Below are 17,429 nucleotides of genomic sequence, written 5' to 3'. Positions count from 1 at the left end.
CACTTTGTGGAAATAAATGATAAGGAAATAGAGATGTGCGTAAAAGTTACAAAATTACGCTTGTATGGTATAAGGAAAAGATAGATTTCAAAAGCCAAAACAATTTCTTGTTTACTACTACTACGATCCTATTACACTTTTGGAAATTAATTATGAAAGATTAATCCAAATGGAAGGAAAAGACTGTATACCTGAGTATATCATCATCACAATGTCATTCATAAGTAGGAGAAAACAAGTATGTGGCAATAGGATGAATGAATGAACTATACCCATGAACATCACCATCAATAAATAAAACCATAAAAACTGAAAATACAGAAAAGCATGAAAATTATCAAGAAAATAAAAATGAAATTATATAGTTGATTACATTATGATCATATCAAAGTTTTATGTGTGGATGTAAGAAATACTGTAAAAAACTGAAAACCAAAACATATTTATGGGAATAGTCAGATTACTCTTGAATTCTCTTTCAAATTTGCCATAATGCATTATAATGTTGTTTAATGAATTTTTTTTCCTTAATCTGTGGAAGGTTACATGGTTTTTCTTTCAAGGTCTTAGTAGAAAATTTCCACACAATTATTATTATTATTATTAATATTCCACAATATTATTCCACATAATATCTTCAATATTTATATAAAGTAAATATTTAGTACTATGGCTTTAAAAGATTTCTATAGCATATAAAACCCCACCTAATATAAGTTCTCATTCGTAGTGATCCGAAGGGGCACGTGCACCCGAATGTTTCTAGCAGCAATGTCTACAATAGCCAAACTATGGAAAGAATTTAGATGTCCATCAACAGATGAATGCATAAAGAAGATGTAGTATATATACACAATGGAATACTGTGCAGCCATCAAAAGAAATGAAATCTTGCCATTTGCAACGACGTGGATGGAACTAGAGGGTATCATGCTTAGCGAAATAAGTCAGTCGGAGAAAGACAACTATCATATGATCTCCCTGATATGAGGAAGTGGAGATGCAACATGGGGGGTTAAGGGGGTAGGAGAAGAATAAATGAAACAAGATGAGATTGGGAGGGATACAAACCATAAGTGACTCTTAATCTCACAAAACAAACTGAGGGTTGATGGGGGGAGGGAGGTTGGGAGAAGGGGGTGGGGTTATGGACATTGGGGAGGGTATGTGCTATGGTGAGTGCTGTGAAGTGTGTAAATCTGGCGATTCAGAGACCTGTACCCCTGGGGATAAAAATATATTATATGTTTATAAAAAATTTTTAAAAATTAAATTAAAAAAATAAAGAAAAAAAATAAGTTCTCATTCTTCCTGTTTTTTTTTTTAATATTTATTTATTTTACAGAGATCACAAGTAGTCAGAGAGGCAGGCAGAGAGAGAGAGGGGGAAGCAGGCTCCTTGCTGAGCAGAGAGCCCGATGCGGGGCTCGATCCCAGGACCCTGAGATCATGACCTGAGCTGAAGGCAGAGGCTTAACCACTGAGCCACCCAGGTGCCCCTCATTCTTCCTGTTTTTTAATGAAATAAATCATTTGGAAGATCAAAACTAAATTTAGAGCAATGACTAGCTCCACCTGAAGAACAAAGTGCATGCAGAATATGGGCTAAAGTTCCTAGTAACTCGTGCTCATCAAAGTACTGATGGAATTTTGCTCAGATCCTGACATATAATCGTAAAGCTTAACTAAAATAAACACATAGGGAAGAATTATTTTTAAATAGAAGAAAAACACATTTCTAGATAAACATGGCCCCCATTTTACCACAACTCCTCCCAAAATTCCACCAAAATATTAGTAAGGAATAAAAACAATATAAACTCTGAAGAAAAAAGAAAATGATTTTAAAAAAGGGGGAAAAATACTAAAAGCTGCTAAGGGGCGGTGGGGAGTCAAACACGGAAGAAAGATTTTGCAACTTTTACACAGCAACACTGGGAACTCAAGATAGTAGCTGACAAACCAAGAGCCCAGAAGCCACATCCTGCCCGCCACCTCTTGTCGTCAAGTCCCAACGGCACCCAGGTGTGTTTACACACAGTCTACAGCTGCTTCTTCACTACGACAGGACAGCTGAATCGCTGAGTGAGAGACTGTGTGGCTCTTGGTGACTAAAATACTTCCTCTGGCCTTTTACAGGAAGTTTGCCAAACTCCATCACATGTCAGAACATCACCTTCTAAATACTAAGAGAATATGAGTTCCAGCCTAACATGCCTTATCCCATCAAACTATCATATGAAGTGTGAGGGTAGAAATAAACATATTTTTGGAATGGAAGGCTTCAAAAAATTAATCTCCCATGAGCCCTTTGTCAAAAAGCTACTAGAGGATGTGCTTCACCAAAACAAAGAGGTAAACTAAGAGAAAAAAATGACTTAGAATAATGAAGGGGCCCAATCTTCCTCCTCATAGTATGAAGACAGTAGAGGTTTAAAACTGGCAAAACCAGGGGCGCCTGGGTGGCTAAGTGGGTTAAAGCCTCTGTCTTCGGCTCAGGTCATGATCCCGGAGTCCTGGAATCGAGCCCCTCATTGGGCTCTCTGCTCAGCAGGGAACCTATTTCCTCTTCTCTGTCTCTCTGCCTGCCTCTCCACCTACTTGTGATCTCTGTCAAATAAATAAATAAAATCTTAAAAAAAAAAAAAAACTGGAAAAATCAGGGGTGCCTGGCTGGCTCAGCCAGTAGAGCATGTGACTCTTGATCTCTGGGTTGTGAGTTCGAGCCCCAAGTCAGGCATGGAGATTACTTAAAAAACAAAATCTTCTAGGGGCACCTGGGTGGCTTAGTCTGTTAAGCATCTATCTTCAGCTTAGGTCGTGATCCCAGGGTCCTGGGATTGAACCCTGCATTGGGCTCCCTGCTCTGCTTCTCCCTCTGTCCCTCCTCCTCACTTGTACATGCTCTCTCTCTCTCAAGTAAATAAATATTTTTTAAAAAAAACCTTTATTTAAAAAATAAAATCTTTAAAAGAATAAAAATAAAATTGGAAAAATCAAGAGAGATTCTTGTATTATTTACAAATATAAATATTAATATCAGAAGATACAACTAAAGACACTGAAATGGTTCTTGCCTCAAAAGGACAGGACGCAGGGTCAGGGAAGGGCAAGCCAGGGAAGGATTTAACTAATGTTTTTAATAAACCTTATGATACAATTTGACTTATGCATTCACTGTGGTAATAATTAAAACACATAAAAATGGTATTGCCAAGTATTAAAATTTATTATAAAAATTTTCATAATTGCTAAAACTTAGAAGCAACCAAGATATACTTTAGTAGATGAATGGGTAAATAAATTGTAGTACATCCAGACACTGGACTATTATTCAGTGCTAAAAAGACATGAGCTTTCAAGCCATGAAAAGACATGAAGAAAACTTAAATGCAAATTACACAGGGAAAGAAGCTAGTTTGAAGAGGCCAGGTTGGTTAAGCTTGGTTAAGCATCCAGCTCTTGATTTCAGCTCAGATCATGAACTCAGGGTCATGAGATTAAACTCCACATTGGGCTCCAGGCTCTGTGAAGAGTCTGCTTGGGGTTTTCTCTCCCCTCTCCCTCTGCCCCTCCCACTGATCATGCTTTCTGTCTCCAAATAAATAAATAAAAATCTTTTTTTAAAAACTATAAAAATAAAAGTAAATTTGATTATCTTAAACTAATTCTCATTAAGTTAGATAGTATCTACCTTACCATATTTGGGGGCACATTTAAAGTACTGGATTTTCCCAACACTTCCATTGTTTTTCCCTTCTGGTTCATCCAGCTCAATGCCAGCCCACTGCCCACTTGCAAATTCAGTTGTTCCACAAAATCTTAATGTTCCAACCTAAAGAAAACATAAATCAGAATAAATTTTGAGGATTACTAGAAATTCTAAATGTGCCACTCTTGCAACTGTACCAGGGAAGTTTTTAAAAACCATTCTCTCAAAGTAGACTTTAGAAGAGGAATATTACCAGGGATAAAAAGAGGTATTATATAATGATAAGAGTCAATTCACCAAAAAGAATCCTAAATCTGTATGCACCTAACAACTCATTTTAGAAAATCTCCAAACATTTGGAAATTGAAAAATATACTGCCAAATGACCCATGGTGAAAGAGAAAATCACGGAGAAATTTAAAAACATTTTAAATTGAGTGAAAATGATAACGTAATATACAAAAATTTATAGGATGCAGCAAAAGCAGTGCTTAGAGGGAAATTTATAGCATGAAACACTTGTATTAGAGAAGGTCTCAAGTCAATGACCTAAAATTTCATTTTAAGAAACTAGAAAGTGAAGACCCAAAGCAAGCAGGAGAGAAACAGTAAAGATAAGAAATTACAGGGCACCTGGGTGGCTCAGTCAGTTAAGTGTCTGCATTCAGCTCAGGTCATGATCCCAGGATCCTGGGATCAAGCTCCACATCAGGCTCCCTGCTGTGCAGTGAGCCTGCTTCTTCACTCTCCCTCTGCCCCACCCCCAGCTCATGCTCTCTCTCACTCTCTCAATCTCATAAATAAATAAAATCTTTTTAAAAAAGATAAGAAATTAAGAACAGAAAAAATAGAGAAAATCAATGAAAACAAAGGCTGCTTCTTCATAAGGAAGATAAGATTAATAAACTTATAGTTAGGGACCAAGAAAACAAAAGAGGGAGAAGACATGAACTGCACACATCATGAATGAAAACAGGACATCATGACATTCCTTCAGTCATTTAAAACATGGTAAGAAAATACTTGGAACGACCCTGTGCCTATAAATTTAACAAATGAGATAAAAAGTTCCAACTCCTAGAAAGATACAAACTGTCAAAGCTCACACCTGGATTATAGTTAAAAACCTTCCAAAAAACAAACCCTTCAGAACCTTATGGACCTACTGGTGGATTCTACCAAAGAATTTAAAGGAAGAGTAATCATCACTACACAAACCTAGTATATAAAAGTGGAAGGACTAATTCTCAACTCATTCTCAGCATTACCTTGATACCAAAACCAGACACAAAGATCCTCAACAAAATAAGAGCAAATTAAATCCAGCAATATATAGAAAAATCAAATCCAGCATCATACAGCAAATCAAATCCAGTACCATGGCCAAGTAAGGTTTGTCATGAGAAAGCAAGATTAATTCAATGCTTGAGAATTAATCAATATAATTTATTATATCATCCACATACTAAAAGGGTGGAAGAAACTCTCAACATATGCAGGAAAGTCTTCAACAAATTTCAACATCCTTTCATAATAATAATTTTTTTAAAAAATTCTCAGCAAACCAGGATTAGACAGGAACTTCCAGAACTTAATAAATTAAGATACCCACAAAATCTATAGCTAACAATTATCACACTTAACAATGAAAGGCTGAGTGCTTTCTCCTTAATAGTGGGAACAGGACAAGTTTATCAACTCTTAGTACTTCTACTCATCATTAGACTGGAGGTCCTAGGCAATGAAATTAGGCAAGAAAAACAAATGAAAGGCATACATATTGGAAAGAAATAAAACTGTCTCTACTCACAGACAACATGATTATTTACATATGATATCTCACACAAACAAAAAAGCCAAGAGAATTAATAAATTTAGCAAGGTTATAAGATATGTGGTCAATATACAAAAATCAACTATTTTTATATGAAATTTCCAAAACACCACTATTTACAATAGCACCAAAGATCATGAAAAACTTTGGTATAAATATAACAAAGCATAGCAATATCTAAGATATGCTTAAAATACGATTGGCAAGAAAGAAGTCAAACTTTCATTATTTGCAGACATGATATTCTACGTAGAAAACCCAAAAAAAAAAGACTCCACCGAAAAAACTGCTAGAACGCATACATGAATTCAGCAAAGTTGCGGGATACAAAATCAATGTGCATAAATCTGTTGCATTTTTATACACAAGCAATGAAGCAGCAGCAAAGGAAATCAAGGAATTGATCCCATTTGCAATTGCACAAAAACAATAAGATACCTAGGAATAAATCTAACTAAAGAATTAAAATATCTGTACTCTGAAAACTATAGAATACTTATGAAAGAAATTGAAAAGGACACAAAGAAATGGAAAAGCATTCCATGTTCATGGATTAGAAGAACAAATATTGTTAAAAATGTCTATACTAGGGACACCTGGGTGGCTCAGTCAGTTAAGTGTCTGCCTTTGGCTTAGGTCATGATCCCAGGGTCCTGGAATCGAGTCCCACATCAGACTCCCAGCTCCACGGGGAACCTGCTTCTCTCTCCACCCTTTACCCCACTCATCCTTTCTCTCAAATAAATAAATAAATTCTTTGGCAAACAAAAATTTAAAAAAATGTCTAGGGGCACCTGGGTGGCTCAGTTGGTTAAGTTGCTGCCTTTGGCTCAGGTCATTAACCCAGGGTCCTGGGATGGAGTGCTGCATCGGGCTCCCTGCTCAGCAGAGAGCCTGCATCTCTCTCTCCCTCTACCTGCTGCTCTGCTTACTTGGGCTCTCTATCTCTCTGTCAAATAAATAAATAAAAATCTTAAAAAAAAAAATGTCTATACTACCTCAAGCAGTCGACACATTTAATGCAATCTCTACCAAACTACCACCAGCATTTTTCACAGAGCTGGAACAAACACTCCTAAAATTTGTATAGAACCACAAAAGACCCCGAATAGCCAAAAGCAATTCTGAAAAAGAAAAGCAAAACTGGAGGAATCACAATTCCAGATTTCAAGTTACATTACAAAGCTATAATCATCAAGACAGTATGGTACTGGCATAAAAACAGGACACATAGGTCAATGGAAAAGAATAGAGAGCCCAGAAATGAACCCACAACTATATGGTCAACCAATTTTAAACAAAGCAGGAAAGAATATCCAATGGAAAAAAGACAGTTTCTCCAACAAATGATTTTGGAGAAACTGGACAGCCACATGCAGAAGAAGGAAACTAGACCACGTTCTTACACCATACAAAAAAATTAATTAAAAATGGATCAAAGACCTTAACATGAAACAGGAAACCATCAAGATTCCAGAGAACACAAGCAGAAACATCTTTGCCCTCGGCTATAGCAACTTCTTACTAGACACATCACAACAAGCAAGGGAAACAAAAGGAAAAATGAACTATTGGGACTTCATCAAGAATAAAAGCTTCTGTCTGCACAGAAAAAAAAAAAACAATCAACAAAACTAAAAGGCAGAATGGGAGAAGATATTTGCAAAGGTGACATATCAGATAAAGGGCTAGTATCCAAAATATATAAGGAATATATCAAACTCAACCCCCCAAAAAAACAAATAACCCAGTTAAGAAATGAGCAGATGACATGAATAGATACTTTTCCAAAGAAGACATCCAGATCACTAACGGACACATGAAAAGAGGCCCAACATCACTCATCATCAGGGAAAGACAAATCAAAACCATGATGAGATACCACCTCACACCTGTCAGAATGGCTAAAATTAGCAATACAAAAACAACAGGTGTTGATGAGCATGAGGAGAAAGGGGATCCCTCTTGCACAGCTGGTGGGAATGCAAACTGATGCAGCCACTCTGGAAAACAGTATGGAAGGTCCTCAAAAGGTTAAAAATAGAAACACCCTACGATCCATCAATTGCACTACGAGGGATTTACCTAAAGATACAAAAACACTGATCTGAAGGGATACATGCACCCCAATGTTTACAGCAGCATTATTAACAAGAGCCAAACCATGGAGAGAGCCCGAATGTCTATCAACCGATGAATGAATAAAGAAGATGTGGAAAACAACTGAGCCCTAAAAAATGAAATCTTGTCCTTTGCAATGATGTGGATGGAGCTAGAGTGCATCGTGCTAACTGAAATAAGTCAGTTAGAGAAAAACAAATACTATATGATCTCACTCTTATGTGGAATTTAAGAAAGAAAACAGATAAACGTATAGGAAGGGGGAAAAGAAAAAAAGAGAAGGAAACAAGTCATTAGAGATTCTTAATGCTAGAGAACAAACTGAGGGTTGATGGAGAGAGAGGGATGGGGATGGGCTAGATGGGCTTTAAGGAGGGCACGTGTTATGATGAGCACTAGGTGTATGTAATGATGAATCACTGAATTCTAGTTCAGAAACCAGTATTGCACTCTATGTTAACTATCTGAAATTTAAATAGATAAATGTTTAAAACTACAAAACTGATGAAACAATTAAAAAACCTACTAAACAGAGATGTATTGCAACTTGTGATCTTTTTTATTTTATTTATTTATTTTAGAGAAAGAGAGTGAGCACAAGCAGGGAGAGGGGAAGAAGGAGAGGAAAAGAGAGAATCTCAAGCAGACTCCATGCTAATTACAGAGCCCAACACTGGGCTCAATCCCATGACCCTAACCCTGAGATCATAACCCAAGCTGAAATCAAGGGTCAGCTACCTAACCAACTGAGCCACACAGGAGCCTCGATTATGCTTGGGTTTTAAAGACTCCATATCTTCAAGATATCTGTTCTCCTCAACCAATCTATGTCAATACAACTTCATTCAAAATCCCAGCAGGATTTTCTGATTTAAAATCCATAAACTGACTCTACAATGTATATGGAAAGACAAAGAAACAAAAAACAAAAGCAAAAAAAAACAAACCTTGAAGGCCTGACGTCATGTGATTGCAAGATTTACCATAAGCTACAGCAATCATGACAGACTAGTACTGAAGAAAAGGTAATCATTAGATCCACAGAGTAGAATAAAATCCAGAAATACACCCACACACCTGAGGTCAGATGACAAAGGGGAAAGGGTGATTTAAGAGACAAATAACAGTGTTTTCAAAATATGGTGCAGGAACAAATAGGTAATCAGATGCAAAAAAAGAGAGAGAAACTCTATCTATACCTAGTATTCTGTATAAAAGTTAACTCAAAATTGAATATAAAACTAAATGTAAAACCTGAAACTATGAACTTCTGGGAGAAAATCTATGTACTGTATCTTCTACTGTCCTATGACACTGTAGAAAATTTCTTAGCTATGCTAAACACACAATCCATATAAGAAAAAGTTGATAAAATGGGTTTCATCAAAATTTCAAACTTCTGCTTTTTGAAAGAAATTCCTAAAAGGATGACAAGGCAAGCAACAGAGTGAGACAAAGCATGACGGAAGCAAGACTGTCCGTGCGACGATCAGGTTAAATCCAGCTGACTGGGACAAGCACGCTCATTATACGCTTTTATTTTTGTGCAGCTTCAAATTACCCAAAATGAAAACAACAGAATAACTCTTCTAAACATCCATTCTGAGACACAGGACAGGAATTCTGAAGAGGCTGAATATTAACCCCAAGTTAAAAAAAAAAAAAAAAAAAAAAGCTAACTAATGTCCAAATGTCCTAGGAATATATTCTTTTGGAAGCTGGTAACTTTCACTCTCAATCATTTGTCTGGAGTTTACCTTCCTTTCTCAAGCAATTTTCTCAGTAAATCAAGCTTCCAGATTTGGGTATTTTCTGCAAGACTCATGTCACCCTCCCCACAAGCCCACCCAAATATTTACACATAACTGAGTTAGGAAACAGGAACTCCCTGGTCCCTTCTCCATACCCAGCACCCTATTAACCCTAAAGCTAAAGAAAACGAAACAGCCCTTCCCTATGAGGTATTAAAAAAAAAGAGAAATGGCTGGCAACAAGACAGCACCATAAGGACACTGAGACTTTGGAGAAAAAGAGGCATCTGGAGCATCTTCAGTAGGCTGGGGGCTGGGGCCTCTTCCTCTTTTCCACATACATTTTTATTATGACATTAAAATAACATCTAAGGTTTCTCTATAGGATCTCAAGGCCAAATATCCATGGATGGTAAGAGTCTCCTTTGCTCCATTTCCTGCGAGGTAGTTGTAGTGGGAAAACCCACTGAGGGCAGCAGGGGGGCTGCAGGAAAGCCCTCCAGGCTCAGCAAAGTCTCAGCTTGGCCTCCAAATGCACTCAGCAGCCCTGCTGGACCCCACTGTCCCACCCAGCGGAGAGGCCTTCGGTATTCCGTCCGGGGGTAAGCCTGCCCCTCAGTTTCACCGTTGCCATTAAGTCTGTTTCTATTTGCACTCTGCACTTTTTCTAAAAACTCAAAACTCTGGCCACAGTGTATGGCCACACTGTGACCTCGGACACAGCCGCGGAGATGGCGGTTACTTCCCGTACCTTCTGTCCTGCGATAATGACACGATCCCCCAACTTCAGACCGAGGGACGAGAGCATCGCCTTGCTAGTGACGCGGTCACAGTTTGGAAGCAGGGGCTTTGAAATGTCACACGACAGGGGCGCCGCATCTAACAGCATCTGCTTGATTTCTTTAGCAGTCGCTGCGGCATCGGCCATCTCTAATGGCATTTCCACTGGGTCCGGAACCACGTCAGCAGGGATCTGTCCTTTGTCATTCTGCAAATACAGGGAAGAGAACATTTTTGCTCCATATCACTTACAGCTCTACACGGTCATACACAGTTATTAAAAAAAAAAATTAAAGTGAAAAAAAAAAAACTTAAGTTCAACTCATTCACTGTGTCATCAAACTATTTACTGAACATTGACAACGTGCCAGGGGCAGTCCAAAATGTTCCTGACGTCCCAGGGAGGAGAAAAAGCCCTGTCCTCAGAGAGCACGCCATCTGGTGGGAGAGACAAACCACACACAAACGAGTGAAAGAGATGGTCCATCCAATGGTTAAAAAGTGGCAGAGAGAGCAGCAGTTCCGAGAAGGGAAGAAGAGAACACCAGGAGGGTGACATCTAGGCACACAGCGCAGCCAGGGAGGGACACCTGGGGCCCACGGAGATGTGGAAGCTCCGTGCAGGCCAGCTGGTCGGGGAAGGCGGCCCCGGCTCGAAGCATGAATGCTGGAGCTCGTGAGTGGATGGCATCCCTGGCCACGCAGGTGTAGACACAGAAGTCATAGCACTGACTGGCCTCCCAACACCAGGTCCAAGATTCTGTTGCCTCAGCCGTCTGACCTGACCCACCCTGCCCACGCAGGGAGGGACTCAGATTTCAGGAATAGAAACTACAGTATCCATACTTCTAAAGTGTGGGCTATAATCAAGAAAACAGGCCTGGTCTCACTATAAAGGACAGACTGCCTCCTTTGGGTTTAATCCTCCAACAAGACAAAATGGTCAGTTACAAGCCCACTAACATCTGCGTGGTGTTTCTATAACCAAATCCTATCATCTAAATTGTCTCATTTGATTCTCACGTCAAGAAAAAGCTTACGAATAAGACAGATAAAAATCCATGCCGAGAGTATATATTGTAGTAGAAGCTACAATAACCAACTGAACAAGTAAAATATGACTATCATTTCTGGTTTGCCAATTAGGGAAATTCAGCAAGGAAAGTTAATGACGTCTTCCAAGTCATTTATAGGATTCCTGGCAGATGGGACATCTGAAGCCATGTCTAGGACCTGCTACACTCAGCCCTTCTACTTAGGGCTATCCTTCCCTCAAACACAGAATCTCTCTTTATGTTCCTTAACCAAAAAAAATTAGATGTTACAGGAGAGTTTCCAGACTGTAATCTTCTTTTAATATGATTAACTGAGATTTCCTGTACTGAGAAACTTCTTTTCCTTATCTTCTCTGCTGACAACGACCTTCAAATGATCCATATGGATGAAAGAATGAGGCTTTTAGAACACACTTAGTTTGTGAGTGCCTCACAGTTTTTGTTTTAAAATTTAAGTCAGCTTGGTCCTAAGTAAAAACATGGCAGGGAGACATGTCATCAAATTTCTGAGATGGTGATGGGGCTGTTTTAAAGAATTTCAGATTTCAAAGAAAATATACAAAATATAATACAGGTATGTATAGCAATTACATGTGCTCTTGATAAAAAGGGGGGAGGAGTTTTTTAAACCTTGTACTGATGAGTTGTAAACTATACTGACAAAGACTATTTTACTTTAGGTTTTTAAGTCCTCACCTTTCTAGAGTAAGTCACACACTTATGTTAATTCCTATAAAATTTGGCAACTAAAATTTCCATTAAAAAATTATAATAAAATTTTAAAAATGATGTCATGCTAACATAAGAAGGCTTGCTCAGAATTCCAATTTCAAATTACAGAATTCCAATTTCTTCTAAAATTGTGGGTACCAGAGTATGAGCCAAGGGCTACTGCTGACCCACATGTTGGCTGCTTTTCTTTTGTTGTTATTAACCATCAAAATACAATAATTTATTATTGTTTCTGGCTTGAATTGGACATTTACCTCAATGACATGCCTCACTGCATTTTACTAAATTCAAAATAGTCTCTCTACTAAGGAGGTTTTGTCAACAGTAATACTAGGAAAAATAAAAATATATCACCTTCACATTCCAGCCAAATTGGGGGATCGGCTCCTAGCCTTGGTGAATGCTGGTCTCCTCTCTGCCTAAAAGGCTTTTCAGACCTCCCTCCTCTAACTATGTTTCAGACCTCCCTCCTCCAACTGTGTTTAGGTGCCCAATGTCACCTTTGCCAGAAAGACTTAGAGAGATGCCCTCATCTCTGCCCACCCCCACATCGTAACCCATTGAATGTCAATGCACAACAGTAAAATTACTTGTCCATCCTCCCCTCTAGACTATATTCTCTTTGGGGACAAAGACTTTTATTTATTGTATTCTCCCCATGCCCAGGAAATAATAGGGAAGGAGGAGTGGGGTAAAGATAGAGGGGAGAAGGGTTAATTAACTAATGATGGGGGTAAAACAGAAGGAACAGCGGCAGAAAGAAGCCAGGAGGAGAGGGGAAACTAGAAATCGGGGAGGAGAGGACAAGGTGGGGAGGGAAGAGGCTTTTTCAAACACTGCCCCCCTCCCTTCCCTTCAAAGGATGGCCCAGACCCAATTAAAAATCCCTGCCAGAGGAAGTCACTGCTATTCATATTGAGGAAAAGAACAGTGACAGCCACTCTGTAAAGACAATAAAGCACCAGAAGACTTGAAGATTATGAAATTCAATCCTGTGTGTTAACTTCATAAATTTACTAATTTACATGATTACCATGAAAAAATTCATTTTTCCTTTAATTTTTAAAGGTTTACTACACTTCTAAATGTGCATTTTTAAAAATTTTCTGAAATAAAATTTCTTTCCAAAAGAACTAAAATATGGTTTGATATAAAACTTTCACTATAACATATGCATTTTAATTTGATAGTTAATTCTTTATAAATATATCAAAAAACTAAATGAAAACACACTCAAAGATGATGACACATTACGGAACATTTTACCTCACTGAATGAAAGGAAATTTTATAGAACTTATCAGGATAAGGGGAATGAAATTCACTGCTATGCCTTATATTTATTGGAGATAAAGTTCCATTGCTCTTTCTATGCAGCACAGAAACATAAATTCTTTACTCGTATGAGTTCCATAACAACATCCAGACTCAACTCTTTACTGGAAAATAATGTTAGACATTTTAACTCTTTAAATATTTTTCACTTTTAATTTAACCTCTTACCCTAAATGCTGGATTTGCTCCAAGCTCCAACAAGCATCTCACAGTACTTGCGCACAAGTTATAAGCAGCGATATGCAGAGCTGTTCCAAAATTAAAGTCACTGCAAGTGGCATCTACATCTGCAATTAAACACCACCAAGTATATTAACTAAAACTTTAAATTTAGCTATGAAAATATAAAAGGAGACAGGTGGGATTGTTTTTTTTTCTGGTTGGGGTGGGGAGGGAGAACTCAACCCCACCCACTAGAAGCACCATTTCACAATGGAACCAAATCTTCGTATCACAATCTGGTTAACCAATTTAATTATTTTCTCAGTACAATAAAATTTCATTATAACATGGGCTGGTATTATCATAGATTTTCCAGCTATCACAAACCAAACTCTAGAAATTATATTTAAAATAAACTGATGGCAATAATTCATGTTTGTAAATGTAACGATCTTAACACAGTTTCTCATGAGCTTCTTGCATATGTGTTGTGACAGCTACAATGAGGTAGTAAGGTTTAGGTCAGGAACCAGCCCATGGGCAAACACAACTCACCATCCACTTTTATAAATAGAGTTTTATTGGAACATAGCCACAAATACGTGTTTACATATTCTCCATGGCTAGCTCCCTGATGTAACTGCAGAATCAAGTAGCTGCAGCGGTCCACAAAGCTGACAGTATTTCCTACCTGGCCCTTCACATAAAATGCTGTAGGTAAAACAATGCAGAATTTTCAAATCGGGAGTAAGTTAAAGACTAATTAAATGTACAAATGCTCTTAAATCATATTCATTTGTAATACTGTATTCAACAAATGAATTTGGACTTCATGGTAGGAAAAAAGAATCTTGCAATTCTAAGGACATTTTAATAACTTTCAATAATTTTAATAACTTTCAATAAATCAGTAGCATCTAAGACAATATTCTTAGATACAAGAAATCTTCCAGATTTGGGAATCCCATTTTGCGTATTTTTGATAACAAGGGTTTAATATACCTGGTTCTACTAATTCTACTTTAATCTAAACCACACCGCCCCACATGAACTACCTACAATTGCAAACAACTAAAACATGCTCAGGACAAACCTTCTTGAGTTATTAAAGACACTGAAAATCAAAAGAGGCTTTCTTCCTAACATCAGTCAAAAATTAAAAGGTAAAAGTTAAAGATAAAATGTAAGACTATACAAAGCAGAGTGAGAAACAAACATTCTGGGAATTTAGCTACTGAATCGTTACTAAAACAAGTCTTCTATGAATGTGGAAAACACTGTATACCACTCACCTTTAACTTAGAGTAATACTACTGCATTTGCTCTCATATTTTTCTCAATAGAAAACTGACCCACTGAGAGGACCAGAGAAAGTCAAAACACCAGTACTGTAATAGAGACTGTCTGATACTCAATTTTAGGATATTACCATCAAAATAGGAAGAGGGGTGGAAACCTGAATTTGTATCCTTCTTTAATCAGAGAATTTCAGAACCAAATGCCATCTAAAACACGTCTTATGATTTCAATGCTTAGGACTGAAAGCTTTGTTGTTCTATTTCTGGCTACTCAAGACAAAAGAATTATATAGCACATAGATTCAATTACACTTCATAAAATCCATGTTATATGGGGAATTTGCAGAGATATAAAAACCCAGAGAACACTGTCTTACTTTGTATCTCTTTATACTAAACCTTTTGTTTAACAACAGCAATTAATCTTTAATAAAGATATTAAACTATTCCTGAGAAAAAATGGTCATATGGAACAAGATGGATTAGAAGCAGAAATCTCTTTGAATTTTAATTTTTATGCCACTAATAAAGTGTCAACTAATAACATCAAATGGTGAGCTTACAGTACTTGCCTTTTGGTTTAGATGTCTTCAAAATCACTTTTATAAGCTCAGGGACATCAAAATAAGCAGCATAGTGCAAAGCATTCATATTTGTCCAGCGACTCCGTAAACTAACATCTGCTCCCAGATCAATAAGTTGAGTTGCAAATTTTACAGCTGTATCAACATCACCTAAAGAAAGTTTTCTATATTATTTTTCTCCAGTACAACCTGAAGTTCCAGTGGATGGCTAGCTACTACCTTATTTGAAAAGCCAGAGCAAATAGCATACTGAATCAACATATATACCTCAAAAATTCCACTTACAAGGAATTTTTTCTAAAAAAAATCATACTCAGAGATATGGATAAACACTCAGTTGTAAAGATGTTCATCACAGTACTTTGTATTTGGAATAAAATTTTGAAACTAAACTACTTTATAAATAAATAAACTATTTTGTTCTAAAATAAAATTTTAAAAGTACAATAATATGAAATTGGTTAAATAAATCATAAGTGATTCACATACTAGGATACTATAAAGCCAATAAAAGCCATGCCCAGACCAGTGCTACTCAGCGTGCTCTGTGGACCACTACCAGTCCCAAACTGTCATTTCTGTCCTTTGGATAACCCTTTTCTTTTTCCCAATGCAATAATTTCTTCAGAATATATGAATTGAAATGTAATATTATGCCATCTGAAAAACAATTAGGCTTGATTTTAAGTCTTTATTTGATTTTTCTATTATAATTTCATTTGTGGTTTTTTTTTTTTTTTTTACAAAAATCAGTCCATGATGGATTGTAAGAAAAAAAAAGTCCTTCACTGTTAACAGCTTCTTAAGAAGCATTTATCAGACTACTGAAACAGGGAGAGATACTCACAATACATAGTTAAGTAACAGAGGCAGGTTTATACATTGGTAAAGCCCAGAATGCCAATCTGGGAAAACATGCATATGTTATGTATACAGGAATACTCCTTGGGCCTGAAAACTGGGGTCTGTGAGAACTGGGATGCTTGGAAAACAGCTTGGATTGTCTAACCTTGATGTAAACTCTCAGGAACGTTCTAGAGTGCTACCAGTTACTCTCACCTACTGAGAATGTAGCTATGAAGCCTGCTCTAGAAAAGCTGGGAGGTATCAGGAGACTATAAAGACTCCCACCCCTGAGAAAAGTGGGGGAAAGGAATATAGTTTTGGGGAGGACCCAACTGTATCCTTGCCTGTTCAGGGGACATTATTATCATCAGCTAGGTGCCCTCCCAGGGACTCTGGTGGCATAACACAGCTTATACAAATATAAATACAGATGTCGTAAGCCACTAGCTGATTCACCACACACTTACCGATACCGTGAGCTCCAGATTTGCAAGTGTAATGTAAGAGAGTCATATCCGTCAGTCCATCTCTGTCATTCACGTTGCAGCCTCTCTTAAGAATCTGAGGAAACCAAGATGTGACAACATGATGACTGAACACTGATTTCAAACCCACGCTGGGAACCAAGTTAATCCATCCTATCAGAATTAGTTCTCAATAAAATGAGTAGCTAGAACTAGCTTCTCTTAAGGATAAATTTTAAATTCTACATCCAATAGCAATAATGAAAATAATTTGTCACTAGACTGAAGGAAATTCTTAAAGACCATTTCCAGGTAATCTGGCACTCTAAGTATGTCCCCAGGGGATAAACAAAATTTTCATTCTAATGGGTGTAATGGTATTTGAAAAAATATGTAAGCTCTCTCTTCTTACATGACAACATGCAGGTCAAAAAACCCAATTATTCTTTCTTGCCTCCTTCAAAAAATCAAATATTTTTGAAAACTATATTGAAGCCTACATCTTTACCAGACTACCCAAAAGTATGGATAAAACATGTTGGTAATCAAATCTCATGAAATGTATTTTTTAAAGTCTACAGAATAAAGGTGTACAAAGAAAGGAAGTATGGAAAACCAAGAGTCTCTAACATCAGAACTCTAGGCATAAGCAAGTGAGGAGCATGAGGGAACAATGGAAAGAAGGAACAATACTAACTCAACTGCCCCATGCAAAGCCTAGAGATACAAAGAACAAACATCAGAATTTTTAAAAGA

General features: G+C 37.3%; 1 protein-coding gene across 5 annotated transcripts in view; it reads right to left on the bottom strand.

Moving 5' to 3' along the window:
- The window catches only part of CLIP4 (CAP-Gly domain containing linker protein family member 4), a 68,888-nt gene that overhangs the window by 37,314 nt on the left and 14,145 nt on the right, over window positions 1–17,429 (bottom strand). For all 5 annotated transcript variants that reach the window (XM_047745306.1, XM_047745307.1, XM_047745308.1 and 2 more), the window contains exons 4-8: window positions 16,677–16,770; window positions 15,352–15,513; window positions 13,488–13,606; window positions 10,170–10,406; window positions 3,700–3,835 (exon numbers count right to left, since the gene is read on the bottom strand). In XM_047745306.1, coding sequence (XP_047601262.1) covers window positions 3,700–3,835; window positions 10,170–10,406; window positions 13,488–13,606; window positions 15,352–15,513; window positions 16,677–16,770 — 748 coding nt within the window. The remainder of the gene's footprint in view (window positions 1–3,699; window positions 3,836–10,169; window positions 10,407–13,487; window positions 13,607–15,351; window positions 15,514–16,676; window positions 16,771–17,429) is intronic.

Source organism: Lutra lutra, chromosome 9 (assembly GCF_902655055.1).
Source record: "Lutra lutra chromosome 9, mLutLut1.2, whole genome shotgun sequence".
Classification (NCBI taxonomy): domain Eukaryota; kingdom Metazoa; phylum Chordata; class Mammalia; order Carnivora; family Mustelidae; genus Lutra; species Lutra lutra.
This window is presented reverse-complemented; position numbering and strand designations above follow the sequence as displayed.